Below are 25926 nucleotides of genomic sequence, written 5' to 3' on the forward strand. Positions count from 1 at the left end.
CATTCATTTCATGCATTTAGTAAGTTTGCTGAGGAGCTGGACCTCTTGAGGTCACATCACATGCCTCATGGCTACCGGCCGCCCCTCCAGAGCCTTCCAAAGCCCTGTGTTCCCTTCGCCATCCGTGGATCCTCCCTATACACAGCGCCCGCCTCCCAGAAGCTCCGTTCAGTCTCGCTCACCGACACATGCCCACACTCTCCCTGCCAGGATGGCTTTCCTTCCTATCCCACCCTCCGACCCACATGCACTCACTCTAGCCCAGCCTGGCTTGCTCCAGCCTGCTCCCCAACCACGCCCAGAAGTCGTCCTTGCTCTCCTCTTCCTTGGGCCACACGCAGTAGTCTCCTCTGCGGAGCAGCCGGGCCAGTCTATGGTAGCGGGGGAGCTGGTGGCGGGAGACGCGCTCCAGGAAGACCAGCAGCAGCAGCGGGGGGCGGGGGGCGGCCAGCAGGAGGGAGGTGGCCAGGCGGAGCTCCAGGCGGCAGCGTGGGGTATGCAGAGCCTGGCCACTCAGCACGCAGAGCGTGACCTGGCTGTTGGCCATGCTCTCCACCACGTTATCAGCCACGTCCTTGCCTGGCTGGAAATCCCGCTCAGGGAGGCAGAGGCGGAGCCCCCGGCGGCCCTCCAAGGCAGGCAGCAGCTCCTGCACCACCCAGGCCTGGTCTTGCCTACAGTGGGACACAAAGACGTCATAGAGGAACCTCTTGCCCTCACCTTTCGGACCCCTCAGATCCTGAAGCCAAGCCCTGAATAAGGCCTGCAGATAGAGGAGCCAGGAGTTCCTGGCTTCTTGCAGGAGGGGCAAGGAGATCAGCAGAAGCAGCAGGGCAGAGCTGCCCAAAAAGAGTCCCAACTCTAGAGTCCTGGGGCAGTGACTGCAGAGAAAGGGGAAGAGGCGTTGCTTGGGGTGGACCCCGGCCTCTGGCTGGCACAGCTGGGCTGATGCTATGTGCACATATGTTCTGGGGGACCGCTCAAGCCAGGGCTCCACCCAGGCATTGGCACACTGGCAGGCCAAGGACGAACCCAGAACGTACACGTACTGTGGCATCTGGGGACTGTGCTCCTGGAGACTGCCATCCAGCACGAGGCCTGCCTCCCAGTCTAGCACCAAGACCTGGAGACTTCCCAGGCCCTGGAAAGCAACCGCGGACAGTGTCTCCAGCCCAGTCTGGGCCACATGCAGTACCTGGAGCCTGGGCAGGTCCCCCACCAGCTCCTCCAGCTGCACGCGGCGGGGCCGCGCTCGGGACAGCAGTCTCTTCAGCGTCAGCTCCTGTAGACTGGGCAGCCCGGTGATGCAGCAGGGCCTGGGGCCGCGCCCATCTCCCTCTACCCTCAGATACTGGAGCCTGGGGAGCTGCCAGAGGAAGACGCTGGGGGTGTTGGGGGAACAGAAGCCCTCCAAGCTACTGCCAAACAGGGAGAGTTGGCGAAGGGCAGGGAAGATCTTGGGGACCTTCTGGGTCCCCAGCTGTAGCCCCCAACCATTTAGAGTCAAGTTCTGTAAGGCTGGAAAGACAGGAGAAGCCAGCTCCCAAAGCTCCCCGCCTGGCACTGCGTGAAGCTCCAAGCTGGTCAGCCTCGTGGGCAGGGACAGCGCTGTCCCAGAAGGGCCAGAGCGGAGCGGCAGCCTCAGGTCATGCAGACTCTCCAGGCCCCAGAAGTCCCAGGCTGGGCTCAGCACAATGTGGGTCTTCAGCAAGTTGAGGGTGGTGAGTGCAGGCAGAGGAGCCAACCAGCCCTTGCCCAGGGCCTCCAGTGGATTGTTACTCAAGTCCAACATCTCCAGCCTCCTTAAGCCCTGGAATACCTGGCCCTCCAGCCAAACCAGCTGGTTCATCTGAAGTAGCAGCTCCCGCAGGTGGGACAGACAGGAGAAGCTGTCAGGGGCCAGGCTACGCAGCTCATTGCTGGACAGGTCCAGGGCCCGCAGTCCTGACACAGCTCCTGTCTCATTCGGGCACAGCACGGCGCTGCGTAGCTTGTTGCCTGACAGGTTCAGTCTCTGAAGCCTGGGCAGGGCAGCCAGGAAACCTGGTGGCAGGTCCATTAGGCCACTTCCCTTAAGACTCAAGCTCTTCAGGCTCTCGCAGGAAGCCAGGGCCTCCAGAGCTATGTGCTCTACCCGCAACCGCCCCAGATTCAGCTCTTGCAGCTCGAAGTGGGCAACTGTCCCGGCGGGCAGCTCGGCCGTGTCCGTGTATGTCACAGACAGGGCATCCAGCCTCCGCAGCCCCAGTCCCATCACTGCAGCTGCCTTCATCTTCGTGTGGTCCAGATTCAGAGTCCCCAGCTTGAGGCCCTGGAGGCCCCCAGGACTGGCCATCTTCAGCCGACTGTTTGACCTCAAGTCCAGTGTCTCCAGAGTCCAGGCATCGCCAGAGGAGGAGCCAAGCACCAGGTCTGGGAAGATGTCGGCCAGCTGCCCCACATCCTCAAGGCAACTCAAAGTGACGGACAGCCGCCGTAGGTTGGGAGGCAACCGGACACCCGAGTTCCCATCCAGGCAAACGCCCGAGAAAGCTAAGTACTGGAGGGAGCTCAGGTTGCCAAAGGCATCAGGGGGTAGGAAGAGGTCCTTCACGGGGAGGTGTGTGAAAGACAGCCGCTGCAGCTGTCCCAGGCCCCGGAAGGCTCCGGGCAGGATCTGTGTGAGAGACAGGGTCAGCCCCAGGGCCTTGAGGCCAGGGAAGCGGGAGAAGGTGTCCGCAGGCAGAACCGGAGGGGAACCACGGAGACACAGCCCCTCCACACCCTGTGGCACAGCCTCCAAGGCCTTTGTCACGTTGGTCACCCCGGAGCACACCGCAAGGAGGGGCAGTCTGGAGTCCAAGCCGCAGAGGAAGAAACGGGAGACCAGGGGCAGCCTGGAGCCTTCGGCCACTAAGCAGTTGGGAATGGTCCAGCCTGAGATCAGAGGAGGGAACAGGAGCAGACCGGGCAGCAGCAAACATCCGCCCATCTCAGCGCCACGTCTGCTCTACAGACAAGCGGAATCAGAGCCTGACTGTCTGCTCCCCTCTCTTTCCCAGAGAGGAACCCAGACCCCTTCCTCCCCTTCACACACACATACCCCGTACTCACAGCACCGGCAGGGTACACCGCGCCCTGTACCAGGAGGGTCTGGAAGCAGGGACTGAGGCCCGCAGTGCTTCCAAACTGTAGAACTGCTGGGAGGGCTGGGCCAGACCAAGAGACACTTAGCTCAGAGGATCCAAGGGTCAGGGAAGGCAGAAGTGCTCTCGTGAGAGGAAGGGCCCGGGTCTCACTTCTCTGTTGTGAGGAAGCGAGCATTTCTGAGCACAAGATTTGGGGCCCAAAGCCCAGGATCCCACTCTGCCACGGGCCTGAGCCAGGCACTGCACCTCTCTCGGCTTCAGCTTCCTCATCTGTAAGCTGAGCATTCCGATGCCTGCTCCATAGGATTGCTGCGAATTACATCTAAGTGTCAGAATGAGGGTTCTCTCAGCAGCCCCTTTACTACTTCCTCTGCTCACTTTGGAAAGGAGGTTTTGAGCAAATCAGGATTTTTGAAAAGCAGATGTTTTACAAGCAAAATAGTACATCAATGTGATGCCTTCATGGACATCTTGTAATGCTCCGCATGGAATGTTCCAAAAAGCCCAAGATTTACCCAAGAGGAGTCTAGGGCCCCATTCCTGCCCTTCCAGGCTGGAGCTAGGAAGAATGCTGTCTGTGGCCTCGACCTTGACATGCACTACCGGATGGAGCCAGGACCCCAGGGGAGAGCAAAAAGAGAAAAAGCAAGGTGCTCTTTGATGATCTCAATGCATAAACTATTCAATATCTGATCATGATTTTAAACAATAATAAACGCCGAAGAAAAGCCCCTTCGTTGAGGTTCTTTCTGTCTCCACCACCTTCTTCCTTCCCCAAACCCCGTGATCACCTTGTCTGTGAGTTCTTAACTGGTCATCAAATAATAATCTTTAATCAAACAAGGTATCGGTGATTTCATCGCATAATGGTATTCAGGTAACGACACTAGAAATTCTCAATAAAAAGTAGAAACATTTGACCCAAGCTCTACCAACAACAAAAGCAATGGCTTTGGTTGCCTCAGTTAACTTCCGTTGTTATCCCAGCTTTAAACATTTTTCATGTAACCCCCATATCTTTTTTTAATATATATTTTTTATTGATTTTTCACAGAGAGGAAGGGAGAGGGATAGAGTTAGAAACATCAATGAGAGAGAAACATCAATCAGCTGCCTCCTGCACACCCCCTACTGGGGATGCGCCCGCAACCAAGGTACATGCCCTTGACCTGAATCGAACCCGGAACCCTTCAGTCTGCAGGAAGACACTCTATCCACTGAGCCAAACCGGTTAGCGCTAACTCTCATTTCTTACACCTTCGTATATACGAGGCATCCTGAGAAGCACTTTAAACAATGTAAGCCCAGAAATGTTTTATTTCCCAGAATCCTTTTTAATCTTATATAATAAAAGGCTAATATGCAAATTGTCCCCTCCACTGGGAGTTTGACGGGGACCAGGAGGCGGGGCCTCGCCCATGCATGAATTCGTGCACTGGGCCTCTAGTAATAAAATAACTAACAGCTGAGAACCTACTATGTGCCAGTCATATGCTCTTTTCACTCTAACAACCCAGTTTGTGTGTCCCCCTCTCCACACACACATTCCCCAAATGGAGAACTGTGGCCCAGGAGGTTCAGTGAGTGTGTCCCCGAGGTCGTTCGTTTTTTCCTCTGTAGAAGGTGAAATGCCCCAGCTGTTACTTCCCCATTTGGGTTTCCAGGAGACAGTTGGGTTTTGACTGTTTCTTCCTTGTTATTGCCTCGGTGTTTCAGGTGTAATTCGCAGGCAGCCTGAGTAACGGATGCCCTTGTGATGTGTTAGGGCAAACATCACAAGGACAGACAGGAGTCTGAACAAGGGCCACAGGGTGTGGACATGTTTTCCCTGATGCACAGAACAGTTGGGAATCCAGCACCGGGCGGCCGGGCAGAGCTCTCTGGGAGGAGCTCCTGGTTGTCCTGCAGCAGCAGCAGGAGCCCTTCTGGGGAAGTGAAAGAGGTGGCCCCAACAGTGGCCCCGGCTTCTCCATTGTCTTCGCTGAGGCTGTGTCTGTGATGAGGAACAGAAATCAACTCAGACTCCCCCAGGTACTATCTGTTGGGAGGAATCTCCTGGAACCCTCAGCCAGCTGGGCCTGGGGAAGGACTGAGGAGTGGAGCAGTTAGAGACCTGCCAGTCGCTCCTGTCTCCCACCTCTGCTTCAGCGTTCCCCCCGAACCGCCATCTCTGCTTCTACGTTCTCATGGCTGACGATGGCCACCCCATCCCAAGGGAGCACCAGGCCAGCTTTGGGGGGAGGAGGGGTGCAGAAGATCCATCCCTCCCTGCTCTAGTCACGTGTACCCTCTTCCACCCACTCCCACCACCCACCGCATCTGCTGTAGGTCCCTCCTTCCCTGCTGGCTTTGATGCTCTTTCTCTACCCCCACCAGGGAGCTCAGAGGGAAGAAGAAGCCAGCATCTTCCCTCCTTGGGGACTTCTGAGAAATCCCTTTCCATATGGTTCCCGTCTATGTCGTGAGCTTGCTGGGATGCTCTGCTTGGGGGCGAATGGCTTTCTCCACAGATCAGGGAGAGAAGCAAAATGTTCTCTTGCTCAGCGTAGCAGCTGTTATATCCCCTGAAAGGGCTTGCCGGTTGGGTTGTTAGGAGCCATTTGGTCCTGGTTTCTCCGTGTTCCCTTTCCTTTTGGCCTGCAGATTGTATTATCTAGACTCTTTTTATTTATTTATAACAATGTGTACAAGGCCTATTAGATACTCGCTCTATTCCCTCGCTCATGCACAGTTATTCCGAGCTGCACAGGGTACCAAGGCCAAGGAGGCAGTCGCTGCCCTTGGGAGGCTGGTGGGAGGTGGGGGGAAACAAACCCATGAAAAGAGGAGTGACCCGGATGTGCCTTGTTCCTCCTGCTAGCAGACCACACTTCCCTTTAATGCATATGCAGCCCTAATCTGAACCCTCAATCTCCAAGACTTCAGGAAATCCTCTTACCAGGTTTCCTTTACCCAAGGATCTCTGAGAATTCTTACACGTTCTTCCTGTCTGTGGTTGTCACTTGTCTCCTCTGTCTGCCCTACTAGATCCCTGGTGTGGACCTCGACAGGGCCTCCCCTCCCAGACTCCCTCTCATTCAACTCTGTCTAACAAAGCCATGTTCCCAGGGAACCCCGGGCTCCCGTCTCAGGACTGCATTCCCTCCCTGGGTGACCTCATTGGTCGCATGGCTTTTACATACCACCCGTCTGCCAATGACTTTACAAATCAATATCTCCACCACTGACTTCTCCCCTAAGCTCCACACTTATATCCAACTGCCTATTTGTTGTCTTCATGTGGAGGCCAAACCGGCAATTGAAACTTAACTGAGACCGAACCATGTCCAGCACAGCCAGGGGTGAACCTGAGGAGGGGCGGTGAAGGATTAAAGAAGACAGACAAGAGAATACAGTTGGGGCCAGGTAGGATCACTGTGCCTGGATGAGGAAACAGTGACACAGCTGTAAGCCGAAACTTTATTTATAGTCAGATCACACAAAGCAAAACAAGGGCAAGATGTTTACAGTGTTCTTGCAAATTTCAAATCCGCTTCTTTCCTATTGTTGCCATTTTCTGCTTTGGTTTGGCAGTACTTGCTGCACCTCCCGCAGCCCACATCTCTTAGCTACCTACGAACAAGGGAGGACTATAAGGTCAAGCTTAATTGTGCTAGAAGGTCTCTGCCCTCTAAGCTGTGACTTGTATGTGGCTCTGCCACTGGTCAGTATAAGGCTTGACCCCATAGCCACTCCCTACATGAGACCAAACAAACTCCTAATTTTGTGCCCTGCTATACCCACCCCAACCCACTCCCCTCCAGCTTCTCAATATCAGGGGACATTGCAGTACATAGCATGACACTTATCCACTTAATCGCTCACTCTGCAAACCTGAAAGGCACTCCTGATTCTCTTCTTTGTGCGTGTGTGTGTGTGTGTGTGTGTGTGTGTGTCTGTGTGTGTCTGTGTGTTGGGAGGTTGTTTGTTTTGTAGATATGTGTGTGTCTGTCTTTTTATTAATCATGAGTTAATGTGCTACAAAACTAATGGCTTTGCAGATGGGTCACCACTTTAGGAACTTTCTGCCTGACACAAACAATTGTCCTAGGCCATTTAGAGGGTCTGCTCTCCCATCCTCTTTTCTTAGAAGATAATATGGCTTTGAACCTAAAACAAAACAAAACACTTTGCAGTTTTTCCAACAATGCAAAAAAAAAAGAAAGAAAGAAAGAAAGAAAGACGATAGCATTGTTAAGAAGAAGAGGAAAAAGAAGGAAGAGGAAGAAAACAAAATAGAATTTAAGACTAAATCATTAAGTAAAAGTAAGCACCGAGGTGAAACAATACAAGCTATACTACCAGAGCTGCAAAGCACAAAAGCACAAATGGAAGTTTTCATTTATTCGCCCAACAAACGATAGCCTACTATGCGCAGGCATTGTTCAAGCATGTCACACTCGTGGCCGACGGGCCACACGCCAACCACAAGTCTGACATGCTTGCGAGTGGTAGGGAATGAGCAGTAAACAAAACATAAAATCTCTGAGCAGTGGAACTTAATTGTAATGAGAGAGAAAAGACGATTGTAAGTGAATATGTAATATGTCTTATGATAATGAGTTCTATGGAGAAAATAAAGTAATGAATGAGATTGCAAAGAACAAGGAGTGGGGATGGAGTTGCAATTTTAAGTAGGGTGGTCCCGGAAGACCTTTCTAATGAGGTGACATGTGAGCAGAAGCCTGGAGAACACGCGAGAGAAGCTGCAGCTCTGGAGAAGAGCGCTCAGGCAGGAGGAAGAACAAGCGCAAAGGCCCTGAGGAGAGAGTGTGCCCGGCCTGTGAGAGGAAAAGCCAGGTGGCTCCAGGTGGCTGTACTGGGACGAGCCAAGTGACCCAGAACCTGGCTTAATCTAAACGTGGTGCAGAGACGCCTTCTTTTCTGATTTGCCCATCCCTCTTCTGTGCCAGGAACCCTTTTCCCCAGGTTCCCTGAGCCATCGGACAGGAACTGCTTGATGCCTCACCCCATCCCACGCCCACAACTATAACCACTTCACCATTCATCCTTACGGCCTTTCTCTCACCTCAGGAGTGGTGTTTCCCTTTCTGTTCAAGGTTCATCTCCAGAGCATCTTTGCTCTTGGTCCCCACACCCATCTCCCCTGAGAGCTGTCTCTCCCTAGTACTGGGTACTAATTCCTCTTTCCTACATCCTCAAACTCTCCTCTACTAAAATAGTCCTCCTTCCTGTATATATCCTCAAAGTTCTACCAACTGAAACATAGCCAACTCTTTTGTTCTAGATTTGGCTAGTTCTTCCTCTTTCGTTCCCTTCTCCTCCAAGTCACTAAAAGTGTTGTCTTACAGTCTGGCTCCATATCCTCACTTGTAATCCTCAACCCACAATTTGACTCCTGCCCTTCTGGGACCACAGGAACTCTTAAAATGCCAAAGCCAACAGGCACCTTTTGTCCTCCTCTTACTGGATTTCCCTGCTGCATCGAACTACCTAACCCCACTTCTGTCCTGCATCTCTTCCCCCAAGTCCTGCATCTCTGCACCCACGCACTCTGCACCCGAAGCAGGGCCTTTGACTTGCCCTCCGTGAGCTCCTTTCCCTCTTTCTTCCTTTAACACCCTCCAGAGTTGTAACAGAAAACGGGACTGCCCCGCTGGACTCCCCTTTCCCCAGCCTCCCCTGCAACTAGGTGTGGCACAGTGAGTTCTTGCCAATAGGATGTGAGCAGAAATGATGCAGCAACTTCTTGGTCTTACCCTTGGTGCTGTGGACCTAAAAATGGGAAGCTCGTTTGAAGACAGTAATATAGGCCCACCAATTTGGGACGCAGACAGCTCCTTGGAACAGAGCTGATCCTGCTAGACATGGACTCCTCACATGTGGGCTTTTCACGTGAGAAAAAAGTCAACATAACTCGTATAAGCTTTTGTATTTTGGGACTTTTCGTTATGGCAGTTTAACCTGTACTCTAAGTATTATGTCATTGACTCAAGCACAGGTAATTCATAGGCCTTTTAAAATTTACCCTACGCTCAATCCTGACCCTTCTGTTACACTCTCTTAACCCCTGTACTTCTCCTTCAAAGCACGTATCATAACTTGTGACTAAACAAGTATTTGTGTAATGCAGTGGCTATTATTGACTGCCTACCCAACAACTCTCCTCCTTTCTTTTTATTGCACAGGATCCTGATTTTATTCAGGTATTCATGCATTTTATTCAGATTCATCCTGTAAAAAAGATAAGCTTAGGCCGATCAGAGTCTCTCTCTTATACTTTGAACTAAGAAACAAGTAATTGGCCATTTATCAAAAGGAGCTAAGATGGAAAGTTCACAATGTAGAAAGAGCCAGTGAGACTACAATGGGCCATGTTGGAAACCAACATGCTGGGAAACCAAAACTGAGAAGGAGAGAGGCCAGCAGGTAGGAAAGAAGTGGGTACGTGTGATGCAGACAGCTTGCACCTGTGCATGGCAGCTGATGGAGACATGAGGCCATCTGGATCTAGAATTATCTCCTATTCTAGCCTCTGTTCTTGGCTTTCCATAGACAGCATCTCCAATTATCCCTAAAATGCATTCCTTTCCCTGGGCTAGCAAGAGGTGTTCCCGTAATCAGGCAGGCCTGGATAAAACAGTAACTTTGGGCAAACCTATTCCACAAATATTTTTTGAACACCTATGTCCTAGGCCCCGTTGTATGCCCTGGGGCACTAGGGGAAAAAAGATGGGCAGCCTAAAGCATCTCTCTGAGAAGCAAAAATCAAATATATCACTCCTCTACCTTTTTATTATTATTCAACTAGAGGCCCGGTCCGGCCTGCACCCTCTTGAAATCCGGGACATCCCCCTCACAATCTAACCACTCACCTGCCTGCCTGCCTAATCACCCATAACCACCTCTGCCTGCCTGCCTGATCACCCCTAACCATCTCTGCCTGACTGCCTGATTGCCCCTAACCACTTTGCCTGCCTGCCTGATCACCCCTAACCTCTGCCTTGGCCCCCACCACCATGGCTTCGTCCGGAAGGACATCCGGAATGATGTCCGGAAGGTCGTTCAGCTGTCCTGTCTAATTCGCATATTAGGCTTTTATTATTATTATTATAGGTGGCTTCTAATTGATCTCAGAATAAAGCCCTAAATCTTTATAATGGTTTCCAAGGCAACCCTGCATGTTCCCGCCTCTGTCTGCTTTTTGAACCTCAATTCTCAGTTATTTTGCCCCTCACTTCACTTTCAACCGTATCAGATCACTTTCAGGCCTCACAATGTGCTGCCTCAGTGAGCCTGTGCACGCACTCCTCCATCTGCTAGAATGTGGTGAGCAAAGGTCAGAGGCAAAGGCGATGATAATAACACTACCACTCGGTGAGCCTTGTAGATACTCTCTATATGTTATTCCTAACTTGTCACAAGGTGTATTCTGTTTTCCCCATTTCATAGATGAGAGAACCAAGGCTTCAGATCACATAGTGAGGACATGGAAGAGCCAAGATTTGAATCCAAGCCTGTTTGACTGTAAAAAATAGGCTGTCTCTTTGCCATTCTTTAGAACTCATCTTTTGGGGCAGGCAGACTTGGGTTTGAATTCAGGGCCCCAACGCTTCCTCAGTGGGTGGCCATGAGCAAATCACTCCATCTCCTGAGTCTTGTTTTCCTAATCTGTAAAATGAGGTCGGCAATAGACCCTACTTCAGAAAGTTATTGTGAGGTTAAAATGAAAGAATATGTATAAGCGCTCATCACAGTGCCTGTTCCAGTGCATCCAATAAAGGAAGATGTTGTTGCTTCATTATCATCAGCATTACCTTCTTCAAATAGCAATCTCTCCTTCGCCCTGTCCAGGTCAGAGCTCTGCATCTTGTCATAGACACAACCTAAGAGCTGCTTCTCTGCAGGGTCTCCTGGGGCCAGGCCTGGATGAGTCTGTGGAAGGAAACTCGGGCCGGCAGGGGAATGGCCTGTAATTGATCCCAGTTAGGGCTGGGCAGGCCCCGTCCTCCTCGGCGGGGCCTCAGGAAGCAGGCCGCTGGCTGATTTATGTCCCGGCTGCACCGAGGATGACCTGGTGCCCTCGCTGCGTGTTCCCGCAGCAGACAAGGCCATAAAACGGAATTGGTGCGGCACGTTTGTCCCTATCGAGCCCACATGTTCACTGTTGCACCCAGCTTAGGTCAATCCCCGCAGGACCCTTCCTGGGAAAGGAGGGTGTGTGTGACCACCCAGTGCGGTCAGGCCACGGGGGGTTCGGGGACAGCGTGCGGAAGGGAAATCACAATAGCATGTGTGCTCCGGGCTTCAGTGATCATCTGCTGTGAATGACCCCAACCCACATCCTGAACCTACAGCTCCCCCAGCCTCAGACCCCGCTACCCAATGGGCTCCTGGTTGCTTCCTCCTGCATATCCCATAGGCCTGCAGCTGAACTCATGCTGTTCTCTCTTCTCTGCCACTTCCTCCCTGGCCTGGTGCAGCATCTTTGTATACCTCCTTTGTACACTCTTTTTTGTAATTGGGACAACTTCCCACAGGTTTTATCATTATCTGCGTCTCGGTCTGTCTCCTCCAATAGATCATGAACTTAGAGACCAAACAGTGGGCCTGATTCATCTCCGCACCTCTGATGTCTAGAGCAGAGCCTGGTGCCAAGGGCGTTCCATAAAACTTTGATGAATGAATGGATGAATGAATGAATATGTAAATGAACATAAATGGGTCTCTTTCAGGGAAATTTTTAAACAAAGAACAGGGCTTCTAAGAGGGACACCTCAAGTTCCACTGGGAATAGTAAAGTTAGATGTTAGCACCTTAGAGCCAGAATAACCATATTAATTGCAGACTCTGATCTCTCAGAGTCTTAGATGACTTAGACCGAAAGAGGTTTGATAACTTTCTGAAGTTGAACAGTGATTTAGTGGCAGAGCCTCTGGACTGGCCTCCAAACCTCCTAACATTATAGTCTGGAGCCTTTTCCTCTCCCTGTACATGCTGAGCTTAAGCAAGCTCCTCGCAGATTCCTGAGCTTGGCTTCTAAAAATAGACTATAGCAGGCAGAGGGTATTCTAGACTATCTATAAAATTTTTGTTTTGTTTTGTCTTTAAATATATTTTATTGATTTTTTTTTTTTCCAGAGAGGAAGAGAGAGGGATAGAGAGTTAGAAACATTGATGAGAGAGAAACATCAATCAGCTGCCTCCTGCACACCCCCTACTGGGGATGTGCCCACAACCAAGGTACATGCCCTTGACTGGAATCGAACCTGGGACCCTTCAGTCCGCAAGCCGATGCTCTATCCACTGAGCCAAACCGGTCAGGGCTAAAGTTTTGTTAACAACAACATGATTCTTGGAGAACCAAGATGGCGGCATAGGTTAACGCCGGAGTTTGCTGCCTTGAACAAGTACTTCAAAAGTGAAACTGAAAGACGGAACGGACATCACCCAGAACCACAGGAACGCTGGCTGAGTGGAAGTCCTACAACTAGGAGGAAAGAGAAACGCATACGGACACTCAGAGGAGGCGCAGTGCTGAAGTCAAATTCTGAGGTGCAGAGTGCACGGAGCAGGCTGGCGGCGGAGGGCACGGTTGGCTTTTTCAATCGGGAGGGAGTCGCAGACTCTGAGCTCCAGATACAGGCGAGTCTTTAGGGACCCAGACTCAAACGGGAGAAGCGGGACTGTCTGGCTTCGGTCAGAGCGAGTGCAGCTTTCTCTCCGAGGTTTGCAGCCGTTGCTGGGACTCAGAGAGGCAGAGCCCCTGGGGACAGGACTGAGAGCCGCCATAACTGCTCTCTCCGGCCCACCCTGTTGATCCTGTGCGACCCGCCCCGCCCAAGCCCCGCACAGAGGCATTTGCCGGATAGCCTCAGGCAAAGGCTAGATTAGCACCTCCCTAGAGAACAGAAGTTCTCTCACTGCTGACACAGCTGATTCTCATAGCCACTTGGCCTGGAGGTCAAACCCTCCCTGGTACTGTTGATATTTGGCTCTGTTAACTAATGAGTTTGCCGATCGGTACTACAATTGAAATTTCTTTTGAGAGCCAAATTTTTTAAACTTAAACTATATAGGTAGGTACATTGTTATTAACTTAATTAGGGACTCCTAAGCTGGCCTTTGCTAAAAACGTCCTCAGTCTGATTGAGGTACGTTCCCTGAGGTCGACCCCTTCCAACTCTCCCGTCCACACTCGTCTTGTATACTTGTTTCAGATAGACGAGTGTGGATGGGAGAGTTGGAAGGGGTCGACCTCAACAAATGTACCTCAAAACAGTGTACCTCCCGTCGTGCTGCATATCCCGCGGCCGCCTGCCCAACCGACCAACACCCCCCACTTCTTCTAACGCCACTTCTTCAAAATAGACTCGCCCAGGCCGAAAACTGACTTCTGCACATGGGCCACGAAGTTTCAATCGCACTGTACATGGACACCTGCACGTGGTATTTTGTGGCAGAGCCACACTCAAGGGGCCAAAGAGCCATATGTGGCTCTCGAGCCGTGGTTTGCAGACCACTGCCTTAGAGCAACTCCCAAACAATAAGGGATGCGAGTCAGTAGATGAATGCTGAATCTTTCTTATCCTCAAGCTCGACAACTCTGTGGTGCATTCTACATGAATCTTTAGAGTTCTTAGCAAAACTAAATCCCGATTGTTTATAGCGGTAATGAGTTCATTAATACCTCTGGATTGTCTTTCTTTCCTAACTTGCCTCACTTTTCCCAGCCCCTCACTTTCGTTTTCTGAAATTGTCTCTCAACAAACTAACTGTACTCAAGTCCTTATCTTAAGTCACCTTTGAGAGAAAAACTAAAATATATGATAAAATAAATTTGGAAAATCTTCATTTAACTGTAGTTAAACATGTTTTCTTTGTTACAGGAATTTAAGAGTTTTAATATGTTAATGTTGATCATGGCTCTTCAAGAGGTAATAAAGAAATTCGAGCTTCCCAAACTTGAACTGTAAACTTTTATCCCAAGGCAACTTGAGGAACTAGCACTCCCTGAAACTCATGTTAGGGATGCTCTCATGTTAGGGATGTTCGATCTAAAGTTTTTGCAACTTCTCTTATTTAAAAAAAAAAAAAAACCACACGATATTTTATTGATTTTTAGCATGAAAGGGAGAAAAAGAGAGAGAGAGAGAAAGAGAGAGACATTGATGTGGCAGTGAAACATCGATCAACTGCCTCCTGCACACCCCCAACCAGGGATTGAACCCACAACAGGGGCATGTGCCCTGATAGGGAATTGAACCATCAACCTTTAGGTGCATGGGATGATTCCCAACCAACTGAGCCACACCAGCCAGGGCCAACTTCTCTTATATTTGAATAAGAAAAATATATATTTAAAATATTAAAGGTGCTTAAGAATAGATAGGGGAGTGAAACCCACATGCCTGGGTTGCAGGCTCGATCCCCAGTAGAGGGCATGCAGGAGGCAGCCAATCAATGATTCTTATCACTGATGTTTCTATCTCTCTCTCTCTCTCCCTTCTTCTCTGAAATCAATAAAAAATATATTTTTAAAAAATTGAATAAGAGACCTTCCTGTCCTTGAGGAGTCCACAATCTGATTAGAAAAGAGGATCAGAGTGATTATTTCCATCCAATATGACTAGAACCATGACAGAGATAAGCACAGGATAGCACTGGGCCCCAGGGGAGGGTACCTCGCACAGACAGGAAAAGGTAATTAGAAAGACTCTCCTAGAGTACATGCCCTTGACTGGAATTGAACCTGGGACCCTTCAGTCCGCAGGCCGACACTCTATCCACTGAGCCAAAAATCAATGGAAAAATATCCTCAGGTGAGGATTAAAAAGAAAAAAGAGAGAGAGCCGGGCTCTGGTGATTGTAAGGAATGTCCTCACGGGTTCTGAGCACAGGTGTGTCTGGTTAAAAGCATAGCATCTTCTTAAATGAATGCCTGGAGGGACAACTTCATTTTAGTGAAAAGAAAACTCCACGAATCACTTGGCCATAAGGAAACCGAGGGTTGGCGAGGTCACACACTCTCATCCACCCATTACGCATGTGTACATTCAGTGCCTTGGTTGCTCATTAGCTCTGTGCTCAGCACTGCTCTGGGCTCCAGGAAAACAGGACACGCAGCATCCAGTTTCTGCCTTGAAGGCGCTGCCAGTGGTGGTTCAGGGGAGGGAGACAGACATGAGTCATGGTTTCTCTGTCTACTCTTCCCTGGAAGTGTCCTGGCTTTCGTAAATAGCCATGGCTTGACATGCAATGCCTTTATGAGAATATCTGATAATCAGTAGAAAGCCAAAGGAATGACTGGAAGATGCCTTGAGTTATGGGAACAGCTGCGCTTCTCAGGATAACACTGGAAAACACTACACCATGTGAGCAAGGGGCTGCAGGGTCCAGCTGCTTCCCTTTCAAGTGTCCACTTTAAATTCTGCGTTTCCACAAGTGACTGTATGACTAGGTATCTGAGTGGCCAGCTTCCCCAGGAGGCTTCTGATTAGAGGCTTCCTTGTTTTGAAAAGTTAACCTTATTTTCCTCAAAGTTCTTTCTCGCTTTTCAAGCCAGTGGCCCTTTAACCCAGTTCCTTGGCCAGAAGGAGAAGATACTCTGCTAACCTACCATTTGCCTCTCATTCAATTGGTCTTAGGTACCTTTAATACTCTGCTATCTCACTGTGAGGCGATTTTGATCAGAAGTTACCTTTACTCTTTCAGCTCCAGCTGCTGCAGTAAATAATCTGGCAGCTCTCTTCAGGCCAGCCATTCATTGATTCTCCAAACCACTTGTCACTCACTGTGCTGAGCCAGGAGCGATGCTACATTCTTGGTATACAATGCACATAAAATACATGTGGTCAGTGCTCCCATCTAATAGACATTAAACAACTCCACACATTTTTTAAAAATATGTATTTTTATTAATTTCAGAGAGGAAGGGAGAGGGAGAGAGGGATAGAAACATCAATGATGAGAGAGAATCACTGATCGGCTGCCTCCTGCACAACCCACACTGGGGATTGAGCATGTGCCCTGACCGGGAATTGAGCTGTGACCTCCTGGTTCACAGGTCGACCCTCAATCACTGAGCTACGCCGGCTGGGCACTCCATACATTCTAATGTGTCAATAGGAGACTGAACTATTGTGTGCATATAGTAGGGGTGGACCTAATTTGGATCAGGACATAGGGAAGGACTCTGTAAAAAGAGACAGTGATCTGACATTTGGCCTGTGCACCACTAGGCAGAGTCGAGGGAAGAGATCCCAGGCAGAGGGAGTAACCTCTGCATAGACGGTGAGCTGGTGCCACAGAAGAGAATGTCACTTACAGACTGTCAGAAAGCAAACACGGCTGCGGCACAGTCACGGTGAAGAGAGACACAACATGAGTGAGGTGAGGTGGCTCAGAGACAGGCCGGGCAGGGCCTCGTAGCACCTGGTAGAGTGTGGGTTCCTCCTGGGCGGCCTGGGAAGTCACGGAAGCAGGGACGTAGTGTGTGCGCCTTCATGAACAAATACCTGTGAATGCTGTGTGTGGGATGGATCAGACAGACATTGAAGAAAAACACATTTCAGAGCCCGAGTCATTGCGTATCTGGCTTACCTGCACTGTATCTTGGGCAACTTGCTTTTTCACACTCTATGTCGAGGTGGGCAGGGAAGCGGGGCACCACTTGGGCCCATGCATTTCACCTCCTCTTCCTGGGAGGCAGAATGCGGCCCATAGACCCTGGAACCAGGCACGAAGTTTTTGCAGAGGAAACAGTAAGTCAGGTTTTTGCAGAGGAAACAATAAGCCAGGGAGTTTGTGCAGAGGAAACAGTAAGTCAGGTTTTAAGGTTCCAGTCGTAAGTTGATTCTTAGTGAAAGGAGTGTGTTTGGCAACAATATCTCAGGAAACACATAATTAGGGCCCATTGATTTAGAAGCATCTCTATTTTCAAAGTGGTGTTTGATCAGCCCCTTCCCTTTTCTAACTCAATGTCCTACTTTTCTCCCTCACAGACCATGCATTCTTTGGTTATCTGATTTGCCTTTGTAATTTATTTTTTAAGACAAGTAAAAACATCTTTAAAAAACCATTTTTTTTTAGTGTCACTTTTCATTACTTTCCCCTCCCAATTTATGTCATGGCTGAGGCCTCCCTTGGGGTAATCTTTTTCCCTGGACTTGCCAGTTGGGCTGGTTCCCCTCTATGCTCCTGTAGGCGGAGTGTGCGGGTTGGGAAGGGAATCCCTTCTGGCAGGGCCAGAGTTTGTTGAAGTTGGTGGCTGTTGAAGGGTGAGGGACATATACCTCCCAGCTTCACATTGCAAACATGGTGGCAGCTCAGCTGGGCTTATGAGGTGTCCTTTGTCGGCTGGGTGTGCCTGGCAGTCGAGTGACGCCCCTGAGCAGGTGTGAGCTAATGGGCAGGACACCTGGGTTTGATTTCTTACCACTTCCTAGTCCTCAACCCAGGCCACAAAGAAATGACCGTGGATGAGTTCCTGCTGCCACCAGGCAATGTACATAAATGCTCTTGGGCACTCGAAGAGGTGAGCGTTGTTTCCTCCATTCAGAGGTGAGGAGATGAAGGCTCAGAGAAGTCAAGCTTTAATTTTCCAACCCGTGAGAGGACAGTAGCATAGCATTGGATGAGGAAGCATGAGGGAGCCACTTATACCCCGTGGGACTTCCATGAAGACATGCGGCGAGATGTGGCCCCTGAGGGCCCCAGTGAATGCATTTGAGGGGCCTCTAGAAAGGGCCTTGGGTCTCACTTGGTCTGGGAAGTTGTCTGGGAAAATACAAAATATGTGCTTTGCTTGAGAACAGCTACTCCTGGCCTGTTCCTCCCAGTCACCCCACTCCCCATCCCTATCGTGCATTCTCCCCACACAACCTACTCTCAGAGCCCTCACCTCTCCTCTCCTAAGCAGTCCCCTCTGCCTGCAAGGCCTTCGCCTGCCTCGCCTTCCTCTTCTGAGGAACTCAGATCCTTTCCGCCGGTCTCAGCACATATGTCATGTCTTCAGGGACACACTTATCGTCCACACAAGACTTAGGCCCCCCAGGACAGGGATCCACAAAGGAATGACAGGAGAGGGATGTAAATCTAAAAGGTACTCAGCTCCCTTTGTTCTTTCCCCAGATAATGTGGACAAGGGGCCATAGGTACGGCTGGGAAGCAGAATGAGGCCCAGAAATCAGGATTTTAAAAAGCTTCCCAGGTGATTCTAATGTGCAGCCAAGGTTGAGAACCACTGCCGTAGCTTGTGTTTGCTCTTCCCCAAGTTGCTAAAAGGCGCAAACCAGGTGAAAGGTCGGAGGAACATAGACGTCAAGTGTCCCAGGGCCGTCAGCCTGTGTGAGAGTCAGGGGGCGAATGAGGGCCTCCTGGGCTGGAGTAGACGTAGACCAGAAGGGCAAGACCTTCCCATGCGTTAGCTCAAGCTTCTCGCTGTGGAGAACAGAGTGGTCGAGGAGGCATGTCCTTCCGTTTCGGAAGAAAACTCCACAATCCCTGCCTTCGTGAGTTCTAAACGGAGAGAAGTAGAATCCTAGGTAAACAACCTTTTCAGGTTACCAGGAGGACAGAATGTTCAATGTTAATTTGCCTGGCAGAAATCTACACTACAGAGATGTGGCAAATACTTTGAGAATCTGGACCTGTTCTGCCCACTTTGGAAGCCGCTAGACTTGTGTCTATTTAAGCCTAAATTAAATTAGTTAAAATAAAAAACTCGGGTTCTCAGTCACACTAGCCACATTTTAAATCAGTGGTTTTCAACCTTGGCTGCACATTAGAATCACCTGGGAATCTTGTTAAAATCCTGATTTCTGGCCTCGTCATTAGTAACAAAGAAACAGAATTTCTGGAAGATGAGGCCCAGGAATCAGGATTTTAACAAGATTCCCAGGTGATTCTGATGTGCGGCCAAGGTTGAGAACCACTGTTTTAAATGACCAGTAATCCCAGGAGGCTGATGGTGATTGCATTGAACAGCACAGGTACAAACACTTCCATTCTTGATAGAACTTCCATTGGTCAGAGCTGATCTGGATCATGAAATTGGCCACAGCTTTTCTGTTTCCACCAAGGCCAGGGCAGGCACAGGTGGAAGTTATACATGTGGCTCAGACTAGGTACTTAAACACATTTCCTGGCGCTGTGTGGGTTGTTGGAACCTGGGCTGCCTAAGTACAGTTTTTTCTCCTTGCTCCGTCTTTGAAAGTTTAAGGTAAGAGGAACCTAACTTATTTCTTTTGAGATTTGTAGAATTTTACATCTACCCTAGAACAGAGATTTTCAACTGTGGGTCCTGACCTGTTAGATTGTGAAATAAATTTAGTGGGTTTTTACTGGCATAAAAAACAGAAGAAATAGACTGGAAATGTTAGCATGATTCATGTGTTGTGGCCAGTCAATACTATTTTGTAAAATTTTGTTTCAGATATGTATATATTTGTGTATACTGGTTCACTGTGTGAAAATATGTATTTTCCTCAGAAACATGGGTAAAACATGTTTGAAAGCAAGCTTTGAAGTAGGAAAACTGTGAAATGAACTATCTTATGCCCTAAAGCCGTGGTCAGCAAACTGCAGCTCACGAGCCACATGCGGCTCTTTGGCCCCTTGAGTGTGGCTCTTCCACAAAATACCACAAAATACCATGTGCGGGCGCGCACGTACAGTGCGATTGACACTTCGTGGCCGATGCGCAGAAGTCGGTATTTTGTGGAAGAGCCGCACTCAAGGGGCCAAAGAGCCGCATGGACTCTCGAGCCGCAGTTTGCCGACCACTGACCTAAAGCAAAAGCAGCAAGCAAACGCTAAGGAGCTCAGTTATTTCTACTTAGCGCTCGGGCGCGGGCGCGGGCTAGCAGTGGTCGGCAAACTGCGGCTTGTGAACCACATGTGGCTCTTTGGCCCCTTAAGTGTGGCTCTTCCACAAAATACTGACTTCTGCGCATGGGCCACGAAGTTACAATCCCACTGTGCATGTGCACCCGCACGTGGTATTTTGTGGGAAAGCCACACTCAAGTGGCCACAGAGCTGCATGTGGCTGGAGAGCCACAGTTTGCTGATCACAGGGCTAGGGCTTAGCGCTTAGGGCTTAGGGCTTAGGGCTTAGGGCTAGGGCTTTTTTTTTTATGTAGATATGTTAATTTATTGTTTACATATTAGGCAGTTTATAAAAGAATAAAAATCCTGCTCTCTAGAACATGAGAAGACAATGGAAGGTACTGTTATACAAATGGAATATATGAACATAAATGAGCCCAAGCATGTGATTTTCAACCACATTCATATTACAGTTTTAAAATCATCTAAGCTCTTACAATGGCCATCTTACTGATTTGAAAACATGGACCTGGTAGAGGATAAATGCTATTTAAATATCAGTTCAAAGACATAATTTTATTATGATATTTATGTGTGTGGGAAGAAGAGAACTGTTTATTGTATGTAACTATCATGTTTCAGGGGACATTATTTAACAGTTAAGCTTTTATATTACAAAACAAGTTTAAGTATTAGTTATTTTAGAAATACCACTGAAAATAGAATGACCTTAATTATACTAAAAGAACATAGTAAACTAGTTGACAAAATGTAGCTACCTTAGAGAAAATCTTAATCTGTTGAGATAGACAATATAGGATCTAGCTTTCTGACAAGCAGAAGGCAACATCTATTATGTGAATATTGTAAAAGAGTTTACTCCCATGAATACTTAGGTAACTTAGCCAACTCCTGAACTAAGACGTATGACGCCACAACAAACAAACACCCCAGGAATAATAAAATCCTTATTTCCTATCATAGCTTTATTTCTCTCCTGTTGTTCCAGTCTCCAAACACATCCGGCACATGCTGCATTAGGGCGGCAGGTAAAAGCATCCGTTTCATCCCCCAACTCTGTTAACTGTTCCCATGAAGACACACAAGGATAACGGTCTTTTAACATATCAGGCAATTTATACGTCTTGTCTTGAAGTCGCTGAGAACGTCTAACTGGTATTAGAAACTTGAGCTCTTTATTTTTTTTTTCTATATCTTTTTTCAATGTCCTATAGTTTTCCAAGTACAGGTCTTTTACCTCCTTAGTTAAGTTTATTCTTAGGGATCTTTATTTTTTTGTTGCAATGGTTTGAGCTCTTTAAATGTAGAATTTATTTCATCAAACTGCATTTTCTTTTTTACACTTTGCAAGTATGGTGTAGTAGACACATTATATTTAATTAAGCAACCCTCCCTAGTTTCTGTGTTGGGGGTTTTAATGTCATTGGTTTGATCTTTTGTTTTGTGTACTTGCTCTTTTTTACAATCTTGAAATACCAGGTGTTTATTTTCCATTTCAGGTTTTCCTGACTCTCGATTAACACCAATATCTTCAATGATGACTTCTTGGATTTTTTCCTTGGTTGCACAAGCCTCCTCAAGATTTTCTCCAAATTTAACTTTTTCTTGACTCTTCATTGTTAGAATATCCGCAATTGCATGTCGCATTTCTTCAATAGGCTGAGCTCCTGCCTGAATGGCCTTCTCAAAGACTGAGATAATATTTTCAATAGAACTTGTGAGTGGTTTGCCACGTGCAAGGCCTATCCAATACTTAACAAGTTTTCTGGCATCTGGAATATTTTTAATCAAGTCATTCAGTGTGTTTAATACTTCTTCTTTGGGGCATCCGTCATTAATCAGGCTTAGGCACTCAGAAAATGTCTTGTTTACTTTTCAGTAAATAATCTTTGTTCATCTTCTTCTGCCATGGCAGTCCAAAATGACCCAACTGGTTTTTCATTCTGTCCTTCAGGTTCAGGCTGGGTTATTACTGAGCTAGGAGGCCTTTTCAACATTTTTCCTTTGCTAGCTCTCCACTCACTCAGACTGAGAAGGCAAACCCCTATTTTGTAAAACTACTGTTTGGAATTCTCTGCTATTCTTTAGACGGCCTCTTATTCTGAAAAAATAACCTTGCTTTCTAGCCCGCTTTAGCCTGCTTGAATAATGAGGAAGATAAACTTAGCTGTCTGACCTTGTAGGCCAGAGACTAGATACGCCCAATGCCATGAGAACTGAGAACTGTATAGTTTCAAGGCCGCCAGCAAGATAACCACTAAGTGCACAAAGGGCTGGCTCTTCGATAAAAAGGGAAGTTCTGCTCGTAGCTTTGCTTAGAATTTGGATTCATTTCCCTAAGCCCACCGTGGTGAATAAAATGTAACTCCAAACTCTCAGAGCATTGCTTGGTTCTTCTTCGGTTTTTCTGTAACAAGACGAGCTTTTCTTTATTCTATGGTTTCTTTGGGCTGAGCCCTTCTATTGTTAATAATTGCTTTCGCTATAGTATGCCTGCACTGGTCAATGGTTTTTGACTTTTCTCTGTGTTTGATATTAGAAGATGAAGCAGGCCTGGCTATCATTTCAGATGTGATGCTTCTTGATACTGTCTTATTTCTTTTTACTTCCTGAGAAGAAATGGGTTTGACACTAGATAAAACTGTATTTAATTGTAGTAATTCTTTCTCATGAGACCCTTTCCAAACTGTAACATTGGCAATGCCTTGTTTCAGGGAGTCCTGGGTATTATGAGTACTACTGTGGTGACTTCTAATAGGAGGACGTAAAACATGTTCCTTCTGCGATGTAGCCCTCACAAATTTAGTCATAGTCATCATATTTGAGGCTCTGTGACTTTTTGCTGTTACACTGCTGGTGTTTATAGGCTGAGGTTTTGTGGCCTTAGAGATAGGAGTTGAAAGTTTCTTTGTTATTGCAGAATGCTCATCTTTGACTTGTACAGGTTTTCTAAATGAATTAACCTTAGATTGAACAATTGGCCACGATAAGATCCAAGCACAGGTTTCTTGAGCATGTTAGCATCTTGCTTTGGTTTGTTTCTTTTTATTATTGTTTTTAATGTGAAATGCCTGGCTTAATGTCATATGTTGAGCTTGGTGATCATTTGTAATTGGTAACAACTGCAGAGTTTGATTATTATCTTCAAGTTATATGTATCAGTGGCTATAGTTGAATTGGTTAATTCATTAGAAGGTTTTAATGGAATACAATTTTTCCCCATTGTTACACTATTTTTGCTCCATGTAGGTCTATGAACATTTTCTTTATCAGCCATTTTTGTCTTAAGTTTCAGAACTGTTGTCTCTTCTTGGCTAGGGCCAGGGCCAGGGCTAGGCTACCAGCCAGACAAAGAATAGTATATACTATGCTATTCCTTTAGAGCAGTGGTTCTCAACCTTCCTAATGCTGCAACCCTTTAATATAGTTCCTCATGTTGTGGTGACCCCCCAACCATAAAATTATTTTCGTTGCTACTTCATAACTGTAATTTTGCTACAGTTATGAATCGTAATATAAATATCTAATATGCAGGATGTATTTTCATTGTTACAAATTGAACATAATTAAAGCATAGTGATTAATCACAAAAGCAATATGTAATTATATATGTGTTTTCCGATGGTCTTAGGCGACCCCTGTGAAAGGGTCGTTTGACCCCCAAAGTGGTTGAGAACAGCTGCTTTAGAGGTTTAAGGAAAAGGAGGACTTATCTATAGTTACAGCAACCAGAAGTGGCCCCCTTTAGGGTAGCAACTTACTGGAAGGGGGTTCCTAGGGAATATAGTAGGGTAACAAACATGTTTTACATGGCTGTGCACATTTACCAAAACTCACTGAATTGTACACCTAGGATCTGTACATTCCATGGTTATGTGAAGTTTGTCTCAATTAAAAAACAAAACAAAACAAAAAGACTGCCACACACCTACTAGAATGGCTTTAAAAGCAAAACCCAATACCCAAGTGCTGAAGAGGATGTGGAATCAGTGGAACTCTCGTAGATTGCTGGTGGGAGTGCAACATGGAAAATAGTTTGGCAGTTTCTTGTAAAATTAAACAGGTACTTACCATATGACTCAGCAAGCTCACTTCTAAGTGTTTACCCAGAAGAAATGAAATATGTCACACGAAGACCTGTATGTGAATGTTTACAGAGAGAGGCAACAGGGGTTACAGTCAGGAGGCTATTTGCAATGTCCTGGCTGATGGGAATGGAGATGAGTAGTTAACAAATACATAGTATGCTCTGGAGGTGGAGTCTAAGGTTGTTGGTCGTGTGAGAAGGAGAGAGAAATCCAGAATGATGCTTAGGTTTGGTACCGGCACTGGATGGGTGGCAATGTCCTTTGTGGAACCATGGAAGACAGGGAAGAGGAGGCTGGGAGAGGAAAGTCGAGAGTTCTTTGCTATCCATGGTAAGACTGAGCGTTTATCAGACTTTGTGGACACCTTAGCCATACATTTTTGGAAAAGATGCTTCCAACTTTTATTGTCAAAATATGAGCTCTCAATGCTGTGATGCTAGGTGGTGGCAGATGCACCTCCTTGAAACTGGGATAGTAGAGTCAGGAATAGGCTTATGACACACAGATTTAGATATGCCCTAAAGTTTTCTGTACCACTGTGGACCAAACAGATAGGATAGGAATATTCAGGATGAGATGAAGTCATAGACAGTTCAATCCAAGCAAAATGGTGTGGTCACCTGAGTGGAGGTTATAGGACAGTGATGGCGAACCTATGACAAGCGTGTCAGAGGTGACACGCGAACTCATTTTTTTGGTTGATTTTTCTTTGTTAAATGGCATTTAAATATATAAAATAAATATCAGGAGAAACTAAGATGGCGGCATAGGTAAACACCGGGAAATTGCTGCCTCCCACAACAACTTCAAAAATACAACAAAAAGACAAAACGGACATCATCCAGAACTACAGGAAGGCTGGCTGAGTGGAAATTCTACAACTAGAAGGAAAGAGAAAAGCACACTGAGATTCAGAGGAGCTGTGGAAGTAAAGTGCAAAGGTACGGAGGCTCGAGCGCGTGCGTGGAAAGGGGCTGGCACCTGAGGACACGGCTGTCTTTTTGAATCGGGAGGGAGTCACAAGCTCCCGACTGCTCTGAACTCCGGTTCCAGGAAGTCTCTGGGGACCCAGGACTCCTACGGGGAGAAACTGGTCTGTCTGGCAGCAGGCAGAACTCTGAACTTGAGAGCGGCTTTCCCTCAGAGGTGCTTGCAGCAATTACCGGGACACTGAGACGCGTGGCCCCTTAGGGCAGGGCTGAGGACCAGCCATAGCTGCTTGCTCTGCCCTTTGATTCCCTGAGACCCCGCCCCACCCAGGCTGAGGCTTTTGCATATGAATGTCCTGGCCCTTTGCAACCTGGAAATTACCTAACAAACTGCAGCTGGGCCAGACAGACCCAGAACTTCCAAGAGAAGGCCCAAGGTCCCACAGCGGCTTGCATTGCTTCACAGCTGGGCCTCATCAGGGCACCTCCAAACTCCAAAAAAGGAAGGGGAATCTGCAGTTCTCTTCGTAGCTCCTGCTGGGTAGCCTCAGGGAGAGGCTAAATTAGCACCTCCTTAGATCCAAGAGCCAGTATACCCAGTGGTCAGAGGGGGACCATCCAGATTACAACTCCTCAGATCCATAAGGGACACACTCAGGGCGCAGACTCAGTGAGCACCAAAGCCCCACTGAAGCAAGTCTTTCCCCAAAAGGGCGTCTTCAGCACAGAAGTTCTCCCACTGCAGACACAGCTGATTCTCACTGCCAATTGGCCTGGAGGTCAATTCCTCCCAGTGATCCTACAACAATCAAGGCATAACTACAACAAGACTGTGCACAAAGCCCACAAGGGGGTACACCAAGAGTGTCCACCTCAGGTAACTGGGGAGGCTGAGCCACTGGCCCCTACAGGACATCTAGCACACAAAACCA

The 25926-nt window shown here is 47.9% G+C and overlaps 1 protein-coding gene and 1 pseudogene across 2 annotated transcripts; both read right to left on the bottom strand.

The window, feature by feature from the left end:
- Positions 1–256: 256 nt before the first annotated feature.
- On the bottom strand, positions 257–2971 carry LOC308517183 (toll-like receptor 12; the record flags this gene model as incomplete). Its single annotated transcript, XM_081088244.1, has 1 exon — positions 257–2971. The coding sequence occupies one exon, from the start codon at positions 2969–2971 to the stop codon at positions 257–259; it is 2715 nt and encodes a 904-aa protein (XP_080944370.1).
- Positions 2972–5272: 2301 nt separating this feature from the next.
- LOC308515583 (cytoskeleton-associated protein 2-like) lies at positions 5273–21974 on the bottom strand (annotated as a pseudogene). Its single transcript has 3 exons — positions 21288–21974; positions 20986–21165; positions 5273–5358 (listed from the first exon to the last, which is right to left on the bottom strand). The product of its transcript is annotated as a cytoskeleton-associated protein 2-like (transcript).
- Positions 21975–25926: the final 3952 nt, after the last annotated feature.

The sequence above is a fragment of the Myotis nattereri genome (genome assembly GCF_964212035.1).
Source record: "Myotis nattereri genome assembly, chromosome: 3".
Lineage (NCBI taxonomy): Eukaryota > Metazoa > Chordata > Mammalia > Chiroptera > Vespertilionidae > Myotis > Myotis nattereri.